The sequence below is a fragment of the Oreochromis niloticus genome, linkage group LG15, assembly GCF_001858045.2.
Source record: "Oreochromis niloticus isolate F11D_XX linkage group LG15, O_niloticus_UMD_NMBU, whole genome shotgun sequence".
Classification (NCBI taxonomy): domain Eukaryota; kingdom Metazoa; phylum Chordata; class Actinopteri; order Cichliformes; family Cichlidae; genus Oreochromis; species Oreochromis niloticus.
The window spans coordinates 11,542,901-11,565,912 of NC_031980.2; the positions used below are offsets into that span (position 1 = coordinate 11,542,901).

General features: G+C 40.2%; 1 protein-coding gene across 2 annotated transcripts in view; it reads left to right on the top strand.

Moving 5' to 3' along the window:
• The first annotated feature begins 651 nt into the window (after nt 1-651).
• Nucleotides 652-23,012, top strand: part of akap12b (A kinase (PRKA) anchor protein 12b) — a 48,735-nt gene continuing 26,374 nt past the window's right edge. Inside the window, exon 1 of one of the 2 annotated variants that reach the window (XM_019345921.2) lies at nt 652-980. In XM_019345921.2, the coding sequence (XP_019201466.1) occupies nt 846-980 (135 nt within the window). In that variant the 5' untranslated portion in view covers nt 652-845. Of the gene's footprint in view, nt 981-2,311; nt 2,345-23,012 lie in introns of those variants that run through there. The other variant, XM_025898805.1, reaches the window with a different exon arrangement.

Consider the following 23,012-nt stretch of genomic DNA (forward strand, 5'->3'; position numbering starts at 1 on the left):
ATGACAACAAGGGAAGAGGTCTTAGCTGCTTATCAGTCAGCTGACCAATTCAATCTGCGCCTCTGAAAATCGGGCTCTATGCATAAAAATGTCTTTAATTCCTAAAAAAAAAATTTAAAAAATGCATTTTTGTTGTTAAACCACTTGAATTACAAGTCTGCACTTTTCTCACACTTTGACTTATTTAAAACTCATTGAATGTGGAAAAAATGTGTCATTTTCCAGCAACTCATGGACCAAACTGTAAAAGTGCACAGGTAAATTTTGTCCTTATATATGCTTCCTGTCACCAAAATCAAGAAATAATGTGCACCATGGTTTGATTTTATTTCACTGTTTTTTATGCCCAATGACTCTTCTTAATTTCTCTTTTTACCAGTGGCATCAGTGGTGATGTTTACAACTTCTGCTCAAACTTGTCGGATTTCTACCCTCGTGTCATTGCTGTGTTTTTAAAATTGCTCAAATTTAATTTACCAGAACAGAACAAAACTAACGGATTAATGCGGCGTGTGAAGAAAAGGCCCTTTATCCTTTTAATTACTTGACCTCCTCTTCCCTCGTTTGTTTATCCTCCATCCAACTCTGCTCCTGCAAGGCGTGCCGCTGCACACCGGAGCCCCCCATGTGATACTGACGGGAGATGCAAGAGGTGGGGGCGTCCTGAAAGAGTTTGCCAGTGCCGACGCTTCATCACTCCAGATCCAGGCCACCCCGGGGCGGAGCTGCATCGTACATCGGACGCTTTGGATATTCGCTCCCTAAACACAGTCGTTCTGCTCTGGCTCCGTTTATTGCGGAGGCTTATTTAGACCGAAAGTAGCCAAAGACGAAAAGAGTTGGCCATGGGAGCACAGAACTCAGCGCAGCAGGACGGGAAGAGCCAGGAGGATGCCTCAGCCTCAGCTTCAGCCTCCGCCGGGGATCTCAGCGCAGAAGTGAAGGCGCACCAGGAGGGAGACAGCGTCCTGGACAGCAAGGTACAGCCGACACTTGCGCCTTTTTAGCTCTGTCACAGTAAACAAGACCCCCCCACCCCTGCACGGTGAGCAGAGAGACAGACCCGGGGGCGGGGGGCTGTATCTGCGTATGCTTCCAGCTGTAAAAGCTGTCGTTTTGTGCATTTATTGTGAGTTCACCTACATGTTTGCAAACATACCTGTCGCCCCCCATCCCGCCCCCCAGCCTCAAATCATGTGCTTCGCTGTGTGCATGAGTAATGTGCTGCAGCGCACCAGCTCCATGTGCGCCTGACGCTGTTTTTGCTGAGTAATGGGTCGAGTCTGCAGTCCCGCAGTAATAAAACGCCAGCAGCAGCTCAGCCTGGTCCAGGTTTACAGCCACACAGGGCACCGTTTAGTCCCGGATAACGAGCATATTTTTCTTTATAGAGTAGGAACTGATTGATTTGACCGCTTTCGGCCTGCTTTGACCGGGAGAAATGACGGATGTGATTCTCACAGGGACCGATGATTGCATAATTAATGTTCCTTAACAGCAAAAATTGACAAAAGTTATTTTTATACTTCATCATAAACTATTAATCCCAATGTTCTTTGTAATTCCCACATCTTTTTAAAGATGGCACAAAAAGGTAAAAAACAAAGAAACCCCCAAACAATTAAAACTAAGAAAATAAAATGTGTTAATAAACAGAAATCTGATAGATACTCAGATTTTCATTACATAATTTTAAAACTACATGCATTACAGTTCAAGAGGTGGTGTTGTTAGTCCAATGTCAATGTTGATGTTAGAGCACTGAAGAAACACCTGTTTTTATTTTATCTCTGCAAGACAGGAAATAGTTAAAATGCCTGTTATGATGTCTCAAAGCCCAAGATGCCACCACTTTAACAGTCTTAGACACAAAGATGAAAACATTCAGTTTTTATCTAGCGCCAAATTCTTTTGGAGGAGAAGGTTTGGCATTTGTGCTTGAGAAATGACTGATGGGGAAAAAATAAACAGGCCCACTGATCAGCTAATTATTTAAACCTTTCCCTTCAAATGAAATCCAATCAAATCAAGCACTTTGATCTCGTGACTCAGCTGTTAGGAGTAAACAGCATTAAAATGCTTTACATTTCCCATAAGCTGGGCAGTTTTCCAACTCTAGTGTCACATTTAAGTCAGATGACACTTCCCGAGTCCCTCTGAAAGTGCAGGAAAGTGCAGAATTTAAAGATAATGAATGTATTTTTATTTCTCATTAACTTTTGTTCTGTTTTTTTCCACATTTGAAATTAAAAGTATATAAAATATTCCTATTCCAAAAAGCTAATATGCTGTTTTCACTGCTTTAGCCCTGCACCATGCTGGGGTCCAGCTGCCACCACCTGAGGTATCCTGCAAACACTGCACTCTTACCAATGTGTCAGTTGCTCAGTATTGTGTGAATGCATATTTGGAAAGTGCCTACTAAGAACTATTTATGTCTTCACCTTCTGCTCTGTTCACGCCTCACATAACCCATTGGATTTATTGAGTGTTTTATAGATTAGAGGGCAACAGGTTACATTTTGTGGCCCATCTCAGTCTCTTTAAGGTCAGCAGAGAGGTCACATGATACCTTGGGTGGGGTAAGGGGGGGGGGGGTACATTAAGAATCTAATCCAGATTTGAATCACGGTCGTTGCTTCTTGTTTATTTCCAAAGAACGTCTGTGTGGCGGTTGGACGTTTTAGCCTCAAGCCTCGAGCTCTTATCTCAGGTGTCATCATGGATTGCAGTGTTTTCACTTGTATTTCCAACTAACTGTGGGGACTTTGTGATATGCAATATTTCAAACCTCCGGGGTGTTTTAGATACATCTGTTATTCTCTGTGATTTCAACCGTGACAGGTTGGAACAGTTTGTGATTCCCAGTCTACGTCTCTGTCACTGACAGTAAATTTCCAGTCATGCTGTTTTGCTTTTTCCACATCAGTTATTACCAGCTAGTATCAAATATTACTTAATTTGTGGAAAAAAATGAGAATTTGTAGGACAGATCTTTATTTCTAATTGGAGCAGAGTCATGGATCTTTAAGGAGACCTTTTACGCCCTCCAAAAAAAAGTGAAATTTACTAACTTTTCCTCTCAGTTGGAGCGAGCTCACTTTGCACGCTGTTGCAAGCATGAGCCTCTAGTCATGGGTAAATGGATGTTTTCTTCTCTAGTGGTTTGTTTAGTATGTGTGGTTCAGTAAAAGGAAAATACTACCCGCATGGAAACAACACTGAAAACAAGGTTTGTGTGTTCTTGAGTAAGAGTCACCACTCGCAGAGATGATGTTGCTGCTGAATCTTTTGTCACTTCCACTGAAAAGAAAACACATCACATGTCTAAAATGAGAAAAGGAAACATTTTGAGAAAAGTATCAGTTCATTTAATTTCTTCATTCGTTCTTTTGCCAAGAGTTTGTTGGGGAGACCTGGATGGGAGCATATGTTGCTTTAAATCCTTTGTATGCCTTTCAGCACTGATGGTGCCTTTCCAGATGTGCAAGCTGCCCATTCTATAGGCACTACCACACTCCCATATCATCAGAGATTTAAGCGTTTGAGTGCTGATGACACGCTCTTTAATGTGTAGAAGAAGTTGCTGTGTCCACGTTTTCCTAAAAGAATTTCACATTTCGATTTGTCTGACCACAGAACAGCCTAAATGAGCTTCGGCCCACTGAAGGCATTTTTGGATCACAGACAGCGATCATGGAAGTGTTCCTGAGGCCACGCGGTGATTTCTTTGTCAGAATCACGCTTGTTTTTAATGCTCTGCCGTCTGAGGGCCTGACGAACACGGGCAGCCAGCATTGTTTTTAAGCCTCGTTCCTTGCGCACAGAGATTTCTCCAGAATTTTTCTGCGATATTATACACCATAGATGATGAGATGATCAGAATCTTCACAATTGTTGAACCTCTGTCAATCTTCAACTCTGAGAAGCTCAGCCTCTATAAGATGCTCTTTTTTATGTCCATTCATTTTGCTCACCTGTTGCCAAATTAACTCGGTTTTTCCTCAAAATAGTTCATTTTCTCAGTTTAAATATTTGACATGTTTTCTGGTTTCTATTGTTTTCTTCATTCTCTGAACTGTTACTTTTTAAATAATGTCTTTAAAAAACTCCTCAAACTAAAACCTTCCTAGAGTTTTTTTTTTTTAATGAATCGCTTGTTTGTCCAGCAAATAAAAATCTCAACAACAGCCACACATAATCTAATTAAAAAAGCCGGAAGCTGGAGCTTCGGCTGTGTTTTGTATGAAAATGAGATTTTAAAGACTAAACAAATATTTCCACGTCAGTTAAACTGACAGGTATTTGACCTCTAGTCAAGACTTCAGACGTTTTCTTGCTGTTTTCCTTTTAAACCTTGTACGTGTGTCGTCCAGCACAGAGGAGAACCATGACCTTGTCTGTGGCTCCCAAGTATTTTATACTTGAACCATCCCACCAAAAGAAAGGAGTCGCTGGAAAACTGCTGTTTTCTCTGTAAGTGATACACGTCTATCTAAGATGAAAACAGATATTTTAAATCCATTTATTCAGAACAAACATCAGAGTTAGACAAAGCATGTAATCTTTAAGGGTCTATTTTCACGTACATTTGTATAATATGTTGTATTTTGGGGCGAGAGCGGGAAGCGTGTGTGTGCTTTGTTGGTTGTAGCGGTTGGAGCCTTCATGCTTGATACACAGTCGATAAATATCCTCCTCACTCCACAGAGGAATGTTAGAAATGTCTCCCTCTCCACCAGCGCCACGGCCCGCCTTGCTCATACCACTGCGTCTCCTCGACCTCACGAGTGTTATCAAAACGATCACATTACGCTTGTAATTTAAGTAGGTGTTTCCGAGACATTTTGCTTTTAGCGCAAAAATGTTTTTCTTGAACCCACCTCTGCTGGCTTTGCTGCTGTTTACATGACATATTCTGTGAACTTAGAGGCTCAAAATAAGAAGTAAACATTCATTTGTGCTGGACAAAATAAAAGTTTGTCCAGCACAAATGAAAAAAATAGTTAAAATGAAGAATCAAAGAATTTAGATCACACAGTACTACAACTCCTTCTTTCTGTTTGTCTCTCTATACTGCTTTTATACATAATATATCTAGAATGTAGTCTCATAAATTTCTCCTCAATAGCTTATATAGAATCTGCTGCACTGGATTCTGTTCAGAGCACAACGTGTAAGCTCGTCTTTTGAAAACCCCTAATATATTAAGCCTGAATTTTTAGGAATAAAGATGTAAAATCTTGCAAAATTTGGGAATATTTGCTACCTGATGGCAAGTGCATACATTTATGATTAATACACAGAAGCAGATTGTTTAAAGCAAAGGTCTTCTTAGCTCTCTGATTATTTAATATTGATTAGAGTGATTCTGCAATGCCTGGAAAAGTTTCCAGGGATCATCACCTGGGTCGGGATGGTCATGAGCATCAGATCTTTGCAGGGAAGGATTTCTACAGAGAAAGACCCCTGCAAAATACTCATGGAAAAAAGTAATAATATTTGCAAAAGTATGAAAAGAAATATAACTTATGAAATATTAGCATAGCTGAAGTTAAATGTGATGGTACTGTGAGGATTATCCCTAATTGCTATTCTGCAGCTCTGATTTGAAAAGCTTCTTTAGTTGTGACTATCGAGGGTGCTGCCATTTAACTTAACTGTGTGATTGTAAGCACCCTGATAGTGGCTGAGGTAACATGTGACCATGATGTGACACCTTTGGGTTTTTGAGGTGCTCTCTGGACTGCGCTTGAAAAACTAAGTGCCTCCTTACTGCCTCTGTAGAAATTAAGAGGATAAGTAAAAACCAGGTGCTGATTATCAAATGCAAGTGTGAGCACCTGCAAAAAACCAGGATTTTTGGAAATTTGCTGGTCTGGACTAATCAGTTGTGTGTTAACATAATGCCATAAGCTTCTCAGGAGCGGATGTCTAAGCAGATCCATCTCAAATTCAGACTGTGCAATACTCAGAGAAACTGCAAAATAAACCCCGTAAGGCTGGGCCAATATTTTAGGCTTGTTTTGACAGTACCTGGACACCTCGCACTCACTGAGCTGACCATGTATACCAACGTGTCCTAGAGTCCAAATGTGAAGCCGTCTGTCTGACAGCGAAAGGTTTAGCCGTGCAAAAGGAAAATGATCCCAAGCACAACAGAATGACTCCAAAAGAAAAGACTCATGACACTGCAATCGCCCAGACAAAGTAAAGGCTGCAAACTGATTGAAATGCTGTGGTGGGACCTCAAGAGAGCTGTCCACAAACCTCAATGAACTGAAGCAATGTTGTAAAGAAGTGTGGACCAAAATTCCTCCACTACAGTGTGAGATACTGATAAAATCATACAGAAAATGATTCTACAAGCTACTAAACCATACCGACTGTAAGGTGCTGATCAGTGGCACTGTAGGCCTTCTCCGTTTAGTGGTGGCTGTTCCAGTCTGATTAAGGTTGTTTATTTTACTCCTCTTGGAGTGAAATGATATCTTTTACAGATTAAATCTTTATCATGTATTCCCGAGCTGAACATTCACAAGTATTTGTTAAGCACTTTTCACGGGCACCTTCCATTCAGAGCTCCTGCTCACATGAAAAGTTAATTACGGCACTGTGACCTTCATTTTAGGTTAATGTACAGCCTGACAGTGGTGTCTGCAGAAGACAGTGTTTCCTTGTTATGAGTGTATATCATGGAAACAGTACGGACATTGTTCATAAGGAGAAGGTTTCAGTCTCATGATGATTTATGGGTATGGATTTTAGAGGGCTTTGGACTCGTAAAATTAATGTTGCACTGCGGGATCTCAGTTCTTTGAGCACACTGGAAGATTTCGGTGTTCGTAGGGTTGCTGCTTCAGCTTTAGGATGTTACTGGGCTTGGAGTGCAAAGGGATGCAGGGATCCTGCAACATAATTAATGACTGTGTTATTACTGGTTCACTGAAATAAAAAATATTTATTAAATAAATCACTTCTTGATATTAAGCGATCTGTGTGAAAACTACAGGATTAGTAAAAAGGAACTTTTCTGCTGGTGTTTATATGCTCTTAAATGCATCAGCAGGCAGTGATAGAGGTCTGATATGGTGTAGCAATCACAGTGCATGTGTTTCCTTTAGTTTCCTTTTTTGCAGCCCAGTTAAATTGGAGTTAGATGGGAGGTGTCTCTCAATGCAGTGTCAGTGTTGCAAAAGTAAACTCTTATTGTTTTAAATCACATGCACAGAGACTTTGAGATTAAACATAGCAAGCGCACTGCAAATACCCACCTAGACACGAGGGCTAGGATGGGAGTCAGATCCTCCTCCCCTCGCAGAGGCAGCGGCAGGTGACTCCAATGATCCAACATCATGTTATGTAATGTAATGTGCGCTGATTAAAGCTCGTACGTTCCTGTGTAATGAGCTGCGGCTGATCAGACGCTGCTCTGGCTCTGATTATCCTGTTTGGAGGGAGAGATGAGAGGGAGGCGGAAGGGGGTCAGACAGAAGATCCATTGAGGATGGGCCGGCATGGGGACAAGCGAGGAGCCCCTCTGTGCACCAGGGAGGGGGGGGGGGGGAGAAATGCATTTTGGGTGGGCAATGAGAAGAGGGGGCGAGCGTGGAGCACAGGGAGAAAAAAGTTTGAGAAAGAGAGAGTTACAGGGGGGCCTGCCAGTGTGACACAAAGGCAGATGAATCAGTCATTTGTGTTCTCAGTCCCCCCTTTGGCCTGATTTTAAAAGAACACTGATGACAGAGGTTGAATGAAAATAAGCTCAGGTAAAAAAAAAAAAAAAGAAACTTGCTAAAGAGTGTTACTGCCATCACAGGATAATGTGAGTGCATGAACACTGATTTACTTTCCACTCTGCAGTTACAGCTACCTGCTTCATTCAGCAGTTTTATCAACTTTATATTAAGGAAGAAAACAAAGGCTGCTGCACACGAACATTTCAAATTTAGAAGCTTCATCGAGGCAGAAAAAGTTTCAGCACAAAACATTAGTCTGTCTCTAAAAAGACTTTTCACCTCCCCGCCCCGGTGATGGGAATAAACCACGCCCTTTTCAACACCTGTAACATGTAATGATTGAGATTTTAGTGCGTTAACAACCCTCAAGAACACCTTTTAGGTCCCCACTAGGATCTATTGGGGACCTACCTGGGAATGTCCACCAGTTGGATGTTGGTTTTACTTCAGACATACTTGTTGGTTAAATTCAGATGTAAATAGGCTGTGATGGACTGGCAACCTGTACAGGGTGTACCCCAACTCTTTCCTAATTACAGCTGAGATACGCTCTAACCTCATGTAACCCTAAACTGAATCAGTGATTAATATAAACAATGCAGCAATCATACAGCTTATATCTGACATATGCCTTATATGTCATATGAAGGGTTAGCAATCTTTACTATCTAAAGAGCCATTTTGAGCAAATTTTGATTTAAAATAAAAATTTGCTCAAAGAGCCATAAACATCGGTGAGTTTTATCATAAAGGTGATGCAGCCCATTAAAACTATGCAAGGCATGATTTTATACCACGTTTTTGTGCATATGAGTCCAAATAAAAGCCTTCTTAGTGACCTTTTTTTGTAAACACCTGTTCTTACCACAGCTTTGGAGGTTGAGCAGAATAATGAGGATGAGGCTACAGGTGATAGACACAGGCTATCTTTTCACTTCCACGTTCATATTTCGGTAGTTTTTGTTTGTCATAGCCACTGGGGGCTAAATGCACTAAATAGCTTCAATGTGTTTGGTTGATTAAATATTTGTGTTAATGAGTATACCTAATGAAGTGACTGGTAAGTATATTATATTCCTTTATTATAATATAGATGCAAGCACAATTAAACTACAACAAATAATGAACCTCCCATGTTTTTTTTTTCTAAAAGGGAAATCAAATTTAGAAAGTTTTTTTTCCTGCTCTTGTTGAGGTAAACAGGAAGTATCTCACTTCTAATTGGTCTGTTCTAATTGCTCACACATCTCTCAGATACACTGCCAGATCCATAAAAACAGGCGTGGGTGTTTGAGGACGTGAAAAACCAGCGCTCTTTTGTTCCTCTTTACCCATCAGCACTTGGGTAAAAACAAACTGCATTGAAACATTATATAATATTTTTTTTCTGTTTTTTAGTTTGTTTTTCTTTTACTGGCGTCTGTTGTGTTTCCGCCTCTTTTTTCCACCTAATTATCCAATAAGCTGTTTACCCTGCAGATCATTAAGCATTCACATCAAGAAATGATTCAAATGAACTGAAAAAAATTGTATTAAAATGCAGTTAGTGTTTGCTTCCTCTCCTAATACTGAAAACTGTATATTTTTCCCTACAAATCTGCAGTGTAAGTGTATGTGAATGTGATGCAGCTATAAGTAAAATCCACCGAAAGCAGGGAAAGAAACGTTTTTTGTTGCTTGAAAATGAGATTATTTCTTGATGTGTTCTGCAGTTGCTGACAAATAAAGCTACTTTCCATGGGTTCCAACAGCAGGGAGCTTTGCATTTTTAAGCAAAAATATACATCTTCCTGCTGTAACCCCAAAGGCGATTTGTATGGAAGCCCATTTCCGCCACTAAAAAACAAACAAACAAAAGTATCCATAACAGTTAGCAGCGCTGAATCGAAATTTTTAGTTATTTTCTCGAAATTTCGACTTATTAACTTGAAATTTTGAGAAAAGTAACTCGAAATTTCGAGTTAGCGCTGCCAATCAGTAATCTACGTGAATGACATCATTTCCTTGTTACCCGGAAGCTGAAGCGCTCAGCTACAAATGCTACAGCTAAGCTACCAGCCAGTCATGAATGCACAAATTGCTGAGTATTTTCAGCGTGGCTTCACAAATGATGACATCCTTTTGTTATTAGCCGAATCACATGCTGTTACTATGAGCAAATGTACTCTCGAAAGCGCCAATTTGTTGCAATATGGTTTTGAGTGTGCATTGCGCTATATCCTCCCGGGTAACAAGAAAATGACGTCATTCACGTAGATTACTGATTGGCAGAGCTAACTCGAAATTTCGAGTTACTTTTCTCAAAATTTCGAGTTAATAAGTCGAAATTTTGAGAAAAATATGGATACTTTTTTTTTTAGTGGCGGAAATGGGCTTCCATAGATTTGTCTCTAACTGGAATCAAACCAGTGACCTTTTGTTTGTCAAGCGCATAACCACTACATTATGGAGCCTCTCTGCAGCTGGTGATAAGCAATAGACTACTTTAGACACTGGAAGCCTTTAGCACCTCGTACTGAAGAACACTTACATTTTAAGTTGATCATAGTACACACCTTCAAACTGCGGCTTTTGCAGTCATTTTAAGACACAAGTAGCTCCCTTATTTCCAGATTCATCCACATGTTTGATTTGGCTCAGATTTTATGGCACATGGTCTCCCTGATAAAACCCTCCCTTTTATCCTGGGACTGACTCTAGAAGTACATTACTTTATGCCCCGTGAGGCTTGGGGATCCCCTGGAACTGGGGATGTTTTACATGTAAGATGACCTCTAACCTTTAGGCCATGTTGAACTTAAGGCCACTGAGATTTTTTGTATATACCCTTATAGTATCAGTTTGAAAAACCTACGTGACTTCCTCCTCGAGTTATCGCATTCACAAGATTTTCAGAAAACGTGACCTCTGACCCCATGCATGTATAATGACACCGCCCGTTTATTATTGTAACCATTATAAACACAGAAAAAAAGAGACATGGAGCTAATCAGGTGTTGGACATGTTTGCTATTTTGTTAGTGATGTCTAATTTAATTGCGTCACCAGAAATAAGAAAATTATTTTATTCACTTTAGATGTTACACTGTTTTTCTGTTCTCCTTTTCTGTGGAGATGTTGGGAGGAGGTTTTGAGAACTGGGAACTGTTGTCTTGTGGTGATAATACGTTATTGAATATCTCAGGTTTGCCCTGCCAGACTTGTCTTGTCCACTGTCCCGCAGGGACCGTTATAGCTACTCTGTCCAAATCAATTATTATGATTGGACTGACTCTCCCACATCAGCATCCCTGATATGTGCAGCCTATCAACACTGCTTTGCCCATTTTTGTGTCTTCATGTGGAAGCAAAGATAAAGCAGAGTGGAAAGCCTCAAGAGTTATTGTCCCCTGAACGCCTAGCGTGTCATATTTGATATATAAATTTTTGAGCCTTCTACATCACCAGAGTGATTTTGTTTTCCTCCAGAAAAATCTAAATAAATTGCACAATGCACTTGTAAGCAATAAATTGCAAAAATAAATAAATAATGCCAGATGTAGCAAACATGTTGCAAATTAAAACTCATATATGCAATTTAATATTTATTTCATTTGAAAAAACTCCAGATTGTTCAATAATCACTTCATTTTAATGGTTTCAAAGTGTTATTTACATATTACATTAAATTAATGAGTATGCACAACCTTTCACAGTTAGGTTATGATCGTACACGTAATACGATTAAAGTATAATTGCTTTACAGGGCCACGCCTATCCAACAATTCTGTTTGCATGACCCAGGGAATCTGGCTGATTTGAGGAGTTTTAGTTAAGGCGTTTGCTCTTCTAGCAGTGTCCTTCATGTGGTGCTCATCGGGCATGAGTCATGTGTTTTTGCACAGTTTGAAGTCTCTCAATTCAGTTAACATCCCACCTCAACTCCATTAAGAGCTTGCTGGATTCGCTTGTCAGCCTTGCCTCTGCTTTCTTCTTTCGCAGCTTTGTGAGTCATCATTTTATCTTTCCCCACACCTCTGAGCTCATGCTCTGCACAGCGTGGACTTACAGTTGCTTTCTGTATTTTGCTGTCTGCTTATCAGCCTGTTTGTTGAAGCAGAGTGGGGCACAATGGGCAAAATGGGTGGCAGTAGCCCCAAAAGAGTATTCCCTTTGATTTTATAACCAAGCAATTATGTTGAAATTCCACAGACATGATCATTTGTAGTCCTTTCACACGCCCCACACAGGTTCAGCTGATCTGCCATGAGGCTAATGGAAACAATTAGATGCGGCTTAGTATAAACAAGTGTGAAATTAAACCACGTATTTAAGATGATGGCATCCTTGTTTTTAGCTTTGAAAAAACAAAGCAGTAGCATTGTTTTTCATTAAATAGTCCTTGTTGTTTTGGGGGGTTTTTTAGGGCTTTAAGAGGTAGAAAAATCGTATAATTCATAGCTGTCCTCCCCCCCTCCCTCTCTTGCACTCGTTCACCTCGCTCGCCGCCTTCCTTTCTGTTGCTCTTTTTAACACATCCATTTTTCATCAGCTTCGGTCCTGATGCGGCACTAGCTGCATCACGGAGCGCAGTGGAAGACGTATGAGGTCATGTTTTGTGTGTGTATGTGTGTTTCCGGTACCGGTGTGTGTTTGTGTGTAGTTCTGGTGGGAGTAGGGGCATTTGAAGGACAAACTGTGAGTCATAGCCTGTGCGCAGCTGCTTTTTCGGAGCCGCTCGTGTGGGGCAGTGTGGTCACTCTGATCCTAACAGCTGAGGTGTGCTTACTGTATTAACTCCTATCTTTAGTGTAGTCTAATAACACCTCTGCCTCAATCAGATTTAACATGCTAAATCTGTGAAATGCTCATAATATTTATAGAACAGCCTAATTTTTCATACCAAGATTCGACAAGATGCTGGAAACATTACTCTGAGACCACATCATCAGATGTGGTGACTGTGGTTTTGAGTAACTCATTGTTTTGTTCAAGAAAGCAATTTGAGGTAAAATTCTGACCCTACCATCCAAATGTTGCAGAAATTGAGGCTTTTCAGAGCAGACCTAATTTTTCCAATCATCTTTTATCCAATTTTGATGCGCTCGTGTGATATGTAGTCTTTCGTGTTCTTAGACGTGAGTGGCACCTGGTGTGGTCTGTTGCTGTAGCCCGTCTGCTTTAAGGTTTGACCTATTATGCATTCATTTTAAGTTACCATTAAAATTACTACTATTTAAGTTACTGTTACCTTCCCATTAGCTCAAAGCTGTCATTCTACTCTAACTTCTAGTCAAGCCATTTTCTCCCAGAGAACTACCGCTCACCGGATAGTTTCTCTTTTTTGGCCCTTTCTTTGTAAACCCTATAGAGGGTTGTGTGGGAAAATAGAAAGTCCAGCCCAACAATTTAAGACTTCACTTGCACTGATTTAAATTTAAGTCAGTGCAATTCATTTTTATTTATATAGCGCTAAATCCCAACAACAGTGCCTTCAAGGTGCTTTAAATCGTAAGATAAAGACCCTATAAAGAGAATCAGATGACCCCTATGAGTAAATGACTTGGCGACAGTGGGAAGGAAAAACTCCCTTTTAACAGGAAAAAGCCTGGGAGGTAGGGGATGAAGCCATCTGCTGTGACTGGTTGGGGGTGAAAGGAGAAAGAAAAACAATTTTGTTGCCTACAAACTAAGGATAATAAAACAGTCCAGCTCCAATGTGGGCGACCCTATTTGCCTAACTAAAGGTGCTGTTAGTCCAAACCATACGCTGAATACATTAAACTACCTTACTTTGACTCTAAATGGTATCTTGACACACAAATGCTGTTACTAAATGATCAGAAACATATAGGAGAAGGTTTTGCTTGAAACCTCTCAAAGTGTTACTATGTAACTGCAAACAACCGTTCACAGCTTCACTGAGTTGAGGATTGAAATATATCTTTGATAAACGAACGTAACGAGATGAGGAGACCAACACTGAGGTGGTTGTTTTCTTGCCAGAGTCCACCCTCAGTGCTGATCTCGTCGTATAATTTCTCTCACATGTGTGTTTTCATTGCATTAAAATCAAATGGCACTCAGCAATATGTGAGGAAACTTACTTAAAAGACCCAAATAAGGATTTTTCTGTCAAGTCAAGCTAATGGGTTAATACTCCTATTAGCGTTAAAGCCATAATAAATCAGTTTATATAACACTGAGTCAATTGGCTGTAATGTGGAAGGTGTTAGCTCGCGATTACAAGCCCACAACCGTCACTCGTTCATCTTTAAAGCTCAGTGTTTTAAATGATCTGGTCTTTAAAACCGTATCTTATGACCTCATGACAAAGAAAATAAGTGGCTCGCTGGAGAACCTTGCGGATAATGTAGCTGCTCTGTGAAGTTTCTCCCTCAAGATATCCATGTCAAATGCAGTCGGACTTGTTGTTGTGGATCTGTGGTCCATACTGGCTCAGCTGTCAGCCGTACAGTGAGCTGTTAAAAACGTGTTGCTATAGGGAAACCGTCAGAACATGACTACAAGTAACTGGAATTTATCTATTTTATGACAGTATATGGATATTTGGAGATTTTATTTTATAGATGGGTAGGTAGTAGTAGTAGCCTGAAAGGGACTAGAATAGTAGACGTTTAACACATAAAAACCCCAAAACAAACACAAAGTAAACTTTATACAGACTTCCTATCTTCTCATTGGCTATAGAACTGCTGACATAACAGGTTTTCATTTCCTCTGTAGCGATATTCCTCAGTGTTTTAAACTGATTTACAGGCTAAACAAAAGAACAGTTGGACTAAAGCAGTTTTTTAATTATAAATTATAAACTGTAAATGCAAACGTCCTGTTAGCAGGTTTATGGTGTTAAATAAAAACACTTCATCATATTAAGAAACAACCAAACAGCTTTTCATATTACAATACTGTTCTGTCTGCATGATATTTTGTGCTTTAATGAATAATAAATGAAGATATTGCCATAGTTTTCACCATTTTATCTCATTTTTTGCAGATTTACGCTTTAAGGATTAGTTTGTGCTCCTTCTCAGTGACACCCTGTATGAAAAAGTCTGGCCCTTCAGCCCCCCACTGATGATGTGACCTTGAATGTTGTTTCTGAGCCAAAACCTGGATCAAACTTATGGATATTAACTGGGCAACAATCTAGGAGTAATTTGAGGCCCAAAGCCATAAAAAACACAGTCTGCTTTAAGTGCCTCGCTAATTAAAACCATGTTATGCTTCTTAGTCGTCCTCTCTTCTCATACAGGACTCTGAAGCTCAAATTCTTATCGGACGCGAGACGAGGAGGGTCAGCAAAGAGGCTGGATTTGTTATTTCAACCCATTTAGAGAGGCAGGCCCCTGGGGTCAAACACTGGCCGGTGTGGCCTGATTATGATCGTGTCCTGGGGGGTCTTAACTGCGGCCAGGCTGTTGTTGTTGTTTGGCTCCGTTTGCTGTTCAAGTGTAGCAAGCTGCACAGATGAGGGGGTGGGGATGATGAAAAACAGACAAATTGTGGGAGGTATAGAGACTTGGGGTTAAAAGGTTAGCGATGCACTGATGTAGGTAGAGGAGGACATCCCGCCCTCGTGTGTTGTCCTGAAACGGCAGCTAACAGGTGTGCGTGTCTCTGCAGCTTTGGTGTCACTTTGCTTTCATCTCTTTCCCATGTCTCTCTCTCTCTCTGTCTATTACACACAAGCATGCATGGACACACTGAAAAGATTGTGTTCTGGGGGTTTATTTTTATCCCTTTCTTGTTTAATTAATCGAATTCAATGTCCCCGTGGTCCCTCCTCTCTCATCATGTATGTGAACCGGAAATTGAATACAGCTGACAGTCACACAGAGAGACTAAGGAGGTTTTCAGGGCTGACTGGCAACGGGCAGCATATGCAGCAGAGATGTGGTCTTATTATGACTCTGCAGTTAATCAAATTTTAATTTCAGGCATAATTTTGTCTTCTTATCTTAAAACGTCTCATGTTTATTCCAGTTCATAGTCTAATTCTTTTTCCTTTTTTAAATTTTGTTTATTTTGTTAAAGTTCAAGGAAGGCTTTTTTGTTTTTTTTTAATCCAATAATTTCATATAGTCCATCAGTAATCATGTTAAGTAATCATGGTCTTAAGAACTGGTCAACAATAGTTACAGTTTTTAAGTCATCAGTACCACCGAGCTTAGGCGATGGGGAAGCGTCCATCTGGGATCTGCACCCCCACATTTCCCAGGAATCCCCACTCCCGCTGGAGTGTTGGTCAGATTTGAGGGAGACTTGCACAATAATAATCACTTATTAGATCTTCATCTGAACTGAGCTCTATGTCCGTGCCATATATCTTGATTTACAGCCACTTTTCATTTTCATGAGTAAAATTACTCAACCTCCTCGGGTATTAGTCAGATTTTAGTGAAATGAGATTCATTTGTCCTGGATTTGTCTCTGTTTGAGAGCCTCCTTGACTTGTCAGTGGGTTTTAAGTCTTAGTTTGTGCAATACAGCCAGCTAATGACAACAAAACTTAGAACCATCTTTCTGTACTAAACACAACCTCTGAATTGTGCTGCATCATGAACTGAATGAGCTGCTTATGTCACTGCTGCTCTGGTTGTTATAAGCAAGCATGTCATGCGTTTTAGCTCCTAGAAACCAGCAAAGACAGTTTAAATATTTTACAAATTGCAGGTCATTCACATCTCTGACTCCAGGACCACACCCTTCTTTGAAAATATTGCATGTTTGCACAACAGATAAGGGAGTGTTTCAAATAAATTGCAAATTAAAATGAATGAGCACGAGAGCATGAAGAAGGGAGCATCTTCTGTGAAGCCTTTATTATGTCCTCATGGTCCAGCCACACCCAAATCCTCAGAGGATTGAGTTCTGTAGCCACAGAGAGACAGGCGGTATAAGCACCTGTCAAAGCCTCGAAAATTGCCTTTGTGGTATAGTTTCTGCTACAGTAGGTGTCTTCATCTCCACTTTTTACCCTGATCACAAGATGCTTGTCCTCTTACTCACCCACTCTGCAGTGTTTGCTACACAGAGGACTCACTCGAGGATAAGTGGAGCCAGCTGTTGATACATTTCAGACAATCGTCGGTTGTAACAGTGACAGTTGAGTCGTGGAAATTCTTTATTTTCTCTGTTACGTAAACAAACAGTGGATATTTTTTTTTACCACACTGAGGTCAGGGACACCACAGCTTTGCTGTTTTTTGGTAAAGTGGGGCCTGCAAGCTGTAAGTGACATATTTCTCCCTCGACACTAAAATGCAAAACATTTTGGCCACACATAACTTTATTTACAGAGTACAGAGCATGATGGAGGACTGCAGCTCTAACTGTACTATTATTATTCGAATTAGCTGATTGTGGATTCATGTCATCAGACAAATAAAAATAAGCAATAGATAGTGTTTAATTTTTTTTAAAATCTTGCTGCTCAGGCAGAGCAGGAGGCAAGCCACTGCTGGGTAAGAAATCAGCACTTCAAAAGGGCTGATTCACTTTATAGTTATCACAGATTTTTAATGTGTTTGTTATAGTTGCTGGGTTTAGTCTTAGTTTTAATCTTAATGTCTTAATTTGTCTCTTTGTCACTTCCTGTTTTACTTTGAAGCTTGTTTCCTGTGTGAATTGTTCTAGTTTTACTTCCCCCTCTTCTACCTTCTTTATTGTCTATGCAACACTTATTACTTTCTCCTGTGTCTCATCCCCCTGTGTATTTATAGTTTATTCCTCTTGTCAAGTCATCCATTTATGCGCCCCGTGTTCTTGTAATTTGGAAAACCGCTCTTTTTTTAAATCTCTTGTATGGTTCCTCGTGCTTCATTCCTAGTTCCCAGTTTAGTTTATCTGTCTTGGACTTTGACTTTTTTGGCAAATTAAAAGCAGTTCTTTTATTTCCCTCACATGCCTTTGAATCCTGCAGCTGGGTCCTCTGACCACCAGACTTAAGGCTGGCCACAGATGATTAAAGAACAATACAAACAGACCAAGACTCCAAAAGTGAAGAAAGTGCCAGCCTGGCTGCCAGAGCTCGCAAACACTCGTTTTCTATGTCATACAATTTCTGCTCATCATGCTGAAATGTTGTATAGTTTTCCATGAAATGTCAGGGATCTGACTTTTTTCTAACACAGAGTGATTTTCTTTTTATATCTCAAACCTCACTAACTGCTAGCCCAGTAGTACAAAGACTTGATAAAATGTGGGGCAAACTATGGCGAAGGTTTGCATTCAGAGTGAGAGTTGTCCCTCTGAGCTGCAGCTTGCATGTTTCAAAAGAGACAGCTTTTACTTTGAAGGCAAATTGTCGCATTTCCAGTTTGTGATGCACTTTTCACAGTTTCACTACGCCTCGGGAAGCAGATGACCGGTGTTTGTAGACAAGTCTGCCACTAACGTGCAAACTGCAGGCGTCCGCAGTAATAAAGTAGCAACCAAATCAATCACAAGGTTTGTGCCAGAGACCAGTCGGTTACTCACATTTCTCCATTATGACCCAAATGTACTTATGATCAAATGTGTGCCCCTCACCCCAATCATTTTCTCAGCAACTGCCATCAACCACCAGCAACCAGTTGGGGAATACTCATTTTTCCCCCGTGACCTGTGATTGCCAGATGGTAACACGCTGATCTTTAAACCTGGAGCTTTAATCCACTTGATCCTATATTGTCACCGTGATTATCACATCCAAAGTGGCTGACAGGTTAATGTCACATGGTTAGCAGTCACGTGTCTGCAAAACTTCCATACGCTAAACCAGGCTTGACCAACTCCAGGCCTCGAGGAGCGGTGTCCTGCTGTTTTAGATCTCACCCTGGGTCAACGCACCTGAATCAAATGATTCGTTCATTACCAGGCCTCTGGAGACATGTGGAGGAGATAATTTAGCCATTTGAATCAGCTGTGATGGGTCAAGGACACATCTAAAACCTGCAGGACACCAGCCCTCGGGGCCTGGGTTTGGACACCACTACACTAAACCAACAAAACTAAAGGCATTAGCTTGCAAAATTTAAATTAAGTCTAACATTCACATTTTCACTCAAGTTTGACCCGAATGCACTCATTTGTTCTCACACTGTGAGGTCTTTCAAGGTGATGAAATCCAAAGCAAGTTTTAAAAGCATATTACTGAGTTTGACTAACTTAATTCTGAACGTCTAAATTATATTTTTTTCAATTTGCAGGTCTTTACCAAACTTCATTTAGACTTTCAGCCAAACACAAGACTGAATGTGACCCTCCTCCATTAAAGAGAAAAGAGAAAAAAAAATTGGCAGCTACACCATCGCACATAAAAACACACTGGCCCTCTTACAAACATGAGGAGCAGGGAATTATTTCCTTATACAGCTTGTGCCTGTGTGTTTGCTGGGGGAAAAAGCTGACAGATTTATGGTAACGGATGGGTTCCCGAAAGCTGCAGTAAATATACTCCAAGTGGCATCCACTTCTGCTCTGTGTGTATAGCAGAAGTGGATGAGATAGCTGGAGTGAAAAAGGGCAGAAAAACCTTTCCACCTTGTAATCCCCAGAAACATTAGACTTATTTAGTGCTTTGTTAGTTCACCTCAAACCACACAGAGGCGCAGGTGTTGAGTTTGAGCACCTGAGCAGAGTTAATGGGATGTGGAATCAGCGAGAGTGTTCGTCGGGGGGTCTTGTCAGGCTTTGATCTTTGGTATGTACTGAATGTGGGGGTCAGGGATAATAGTTTGGGGGCTGGCAGGGGTGAAGAAACATGAAGAGAGAGGGAGGGCGTAAGCGAGGGCAGACATGATGGTGTCATGGCCCCCAGAAACCTCCTGGTGGGAATTGATAGAAATGTCACAAAAAGTACTGGAAATTTTTAAAACCCCGGTCTTTATCTTTCCTGTCTCCGTGTTTCCCAGTCGCCCCTTCTGCCCGTGTCATCCCCCTTTCGTTTGCTCAGAGACCCTTTCCACACCTCGGAGGTCAGAGGTTGTCGCGTTAACTATCCCGGGCAAAATACGAGCCCACTGGGAGCCTTTAAGCCTGTTATCTCATTCGCCCAGTTTGCTTTTGTGTGCATGTGTCCTTCTGAGAATAATCCTGATATCCTAGCTAGTGTTACTAAACGTCAGCACGGCCATTCACCCAGACAGTTAGAAGACTTCTTAATATTTGGGCTAGGTTTTCCTCTTTACTGCATAATTGCCGATATAATGGCAACAAAATGACCATAAAGGCTGAATGGAGCAAATTTACTGCCATTTCTACTTTATCCTTACTGTGTGTTATGATTGATGTTTATAGGTACTTTCTGAACTTACTGAAAATATTAGCCTACTGTATCTGTTTATTTCTGCAAGGATTTCAAAATGTATTCAGTCCAATAAAAGCTATTTTCATCCATTGCTCAGCTGTATGAGCTGGGTCTTTGAAGACTTCAAGCTTTTAAGCCGACTTGATATTAACTTGTTGCATAAATTGCAATAGAGCTTCAAAAGAACAGGTGTTTTCGATTAGGCTGCAACAAATCCAGACTATAAACCCAAAAGATCCTGCTGTTTTTCTACATGTGAGCTCTTAAATCAATTTCACCAACAATTCGAGGGTCATTTAACTGTAGACTGTTAGATAACATCATAAAGACATCCCTGGACTGTTTTATCTGGAGATTTAAACAAAAAAGGGGGGTCACCAAACTTTACTTACCTAGCTTAACATCTTAGACTACATGCTTGGTTTTAAGACGTAACTTGCCATTGGTGGCACCCTCTTTTTTTCCCATTAGCTCCATTCTCCTGCTTTCTGTATAAAGGATATAAATCTCCTCTGTTGCCCCTTGTGAAGTGATTTAGAAGACAGCAGGTTGTCTCTATCCTGGAGCCAATGAGCAAAGGTGCAGCCTAGAAGTAAATGAAAGAGGCAGATAAAAGGAATAAGAAAAAAACAGATAAGATGAGGATAAAAGTGAAAACACAAAGAAAATCTATTCTGAATCCTTTTGCTTTCACAGACTAATTACACTTTAAATTATTTCTTTAATGAAGGTGCACTAAAGGCAGTTTTCCACAAACAATCTCTTGGATTTATAGAGAATGGTCTGAAAACAAGAAAATATCCCATGAGCAGGAGCTTTCTGTTGATGGCAAAAGTAACTCAAAATTACCACGAAGGTATGCAGAAAGCCAGCTCTGAACACATAACATGTCAAACCTTGATGCAGATGTGCTACAGCAGCAGAAGACCACGTTTCTGCTGCTAAGAACAGGAAACAGAGGCTGTAGTTTGCACGGGCTCACCAAAATTAGGCAACAAAAGAATAGAAAAAGGTTGCCTGACTTCTGTCACAAAGCTTAAATGATCTCAAACTGCTTTCTTCAGCATGAGAGTGAGTTCACTGTACTCAAATGACCTCCACAGTCACCAGATCTCTACTTTGGTTTCTGATATATGTTGGACATCATGCCCATCTGCCAGTGCAGGTCAATTCAAATAAACTGCAGCTTTTTTTTTGCAAGTGTAAATGGTGACTCAGCAGGTGTGGTAAGTGCTGCAAAGAAAAAAAGTGCTTAATGCATGTGTAATCCCTCAAGTGGAAGAGGCTGAAGAAAAGGAAGGGGAAGATGAAATCACTCTGTGAGTGCTAGGCCGCTTGTGATAAATGAACACGAGACCAGGAACATATTAGAAGTGGTGAAAGGGGCTGTAAGAGAGGAAGGAGGTGTTTACTACTACTCGCTCTCTCTGAGTTTGTGTTACCCTACCGCATGAATACTACACGTAAACATATGCATCCATGTGTACTGTGTCTTATCTTGCTGTTTTGTCAGTTTATGCGGTCTCATTCTAGACGGCAAAAATAATCGAATCTATCCATAGACAGAAATGTGACTTCTCAAATGTTTTTCATTGGGCTAAATTAAATCCGATCATATTACACAGGAGACGAGACAAGAGAAAACAACAGCATGGAAAAAAAACAGCAGGAGATTATTTTTTTCCATGCTGTTGTTTTCATAAGCAGACATTTCGTTATGTGACCATTCCTTGTGCACTTTTTTTTCCCCAGCAGGAAGTCTGTCTTTAGATCTTTGTGGCACACCATGCTGACCAGACAGACATCAAAAAATGCACAACTGGCAGTGAAACGGCGACTGATTGCGTCCAAACACTCGAAAAAGGAATTCAGAGTTACTCAGGCGTCACACCACTTTTCAGTGTTTGGGCCGGTTCACTTTCAGTTCAACGCAATAATGAAACGCAAGCGAAATTCCTTTAATACCAAGAAAAATTTCAATCTTCAAGAATTTATATATGACTTAATATGACATTACTGCATGTCTTTCCTATAGTATTACCTTTCATATGACATTAAAACCTTGACAAAAAGAAGCCCTGTCCTTGCTCAGCATCGTTGTTGGGTAAGATTAAAAAAAGGCATAAACAGTAAAATTGAGACTAATTTGATGCAAAATAAACCTAAGATATCATCTGTTTGCTCGTGTGGTTCAGGTCAGAGATTTGTAAAGTAGATGAAATTCCAATCTAAAGATAACCCAAGTTTAAAATTGATTGTTAAGTGTCGCTGCGGTTTCTATAGGAATTTGCATTTATTTTCTCTATAAAGTATGACATTAAATCTACATCTTCCCAAAATTTACATGCCCATCCATTTATGTGTATATATACCCAACCAGAGAAAAATTTCAATATTTGAATATTTTAGATATTATATTAAATGTAAACTTTTTACTTTTTTAATTGAATTTTCTTAAACATTTTGCTGAACTACAGTGTAAACCTCATCTTCAAGCCAGCTCTAGTGGTAATAATTAGCCTATTTATTAGCAAATTATTGGAAAAATTCTAGAAAGTCAGTTCAGATGCTTATTGTGTAAATGACATTTTTTCACCCTCATCAATTCCACTGAGACTTCCCTTTTAAAGGTCTGTGATGATCTTTTAATGGTATCAGGTCGGCCTTTGACCATACTATGTCACTTAATAGGCTTAAGGTTTGGGCTGGTATCTCTGGCTCCGCATTAAACAGCTTTTCCACATATTTATCTGGCAGGAATTTATTTGTTAGCCTGAGTTCTCCTCCAACACTATTTTTCTAAACTGTGGGGTCTGTTCTCACTTTTTATTGTTTTGATAATAACTTTGTGGATATATATCTGTGAAAAACACTTTATGAATCAATTTTACTTTCTTACCTGTAGATAAGGATAGACAGCGTTGGCAGTTTTTGGTAAAAACTGAACTGTGGTTGTTTGGGGTTAGAAATAAAAACAAAAG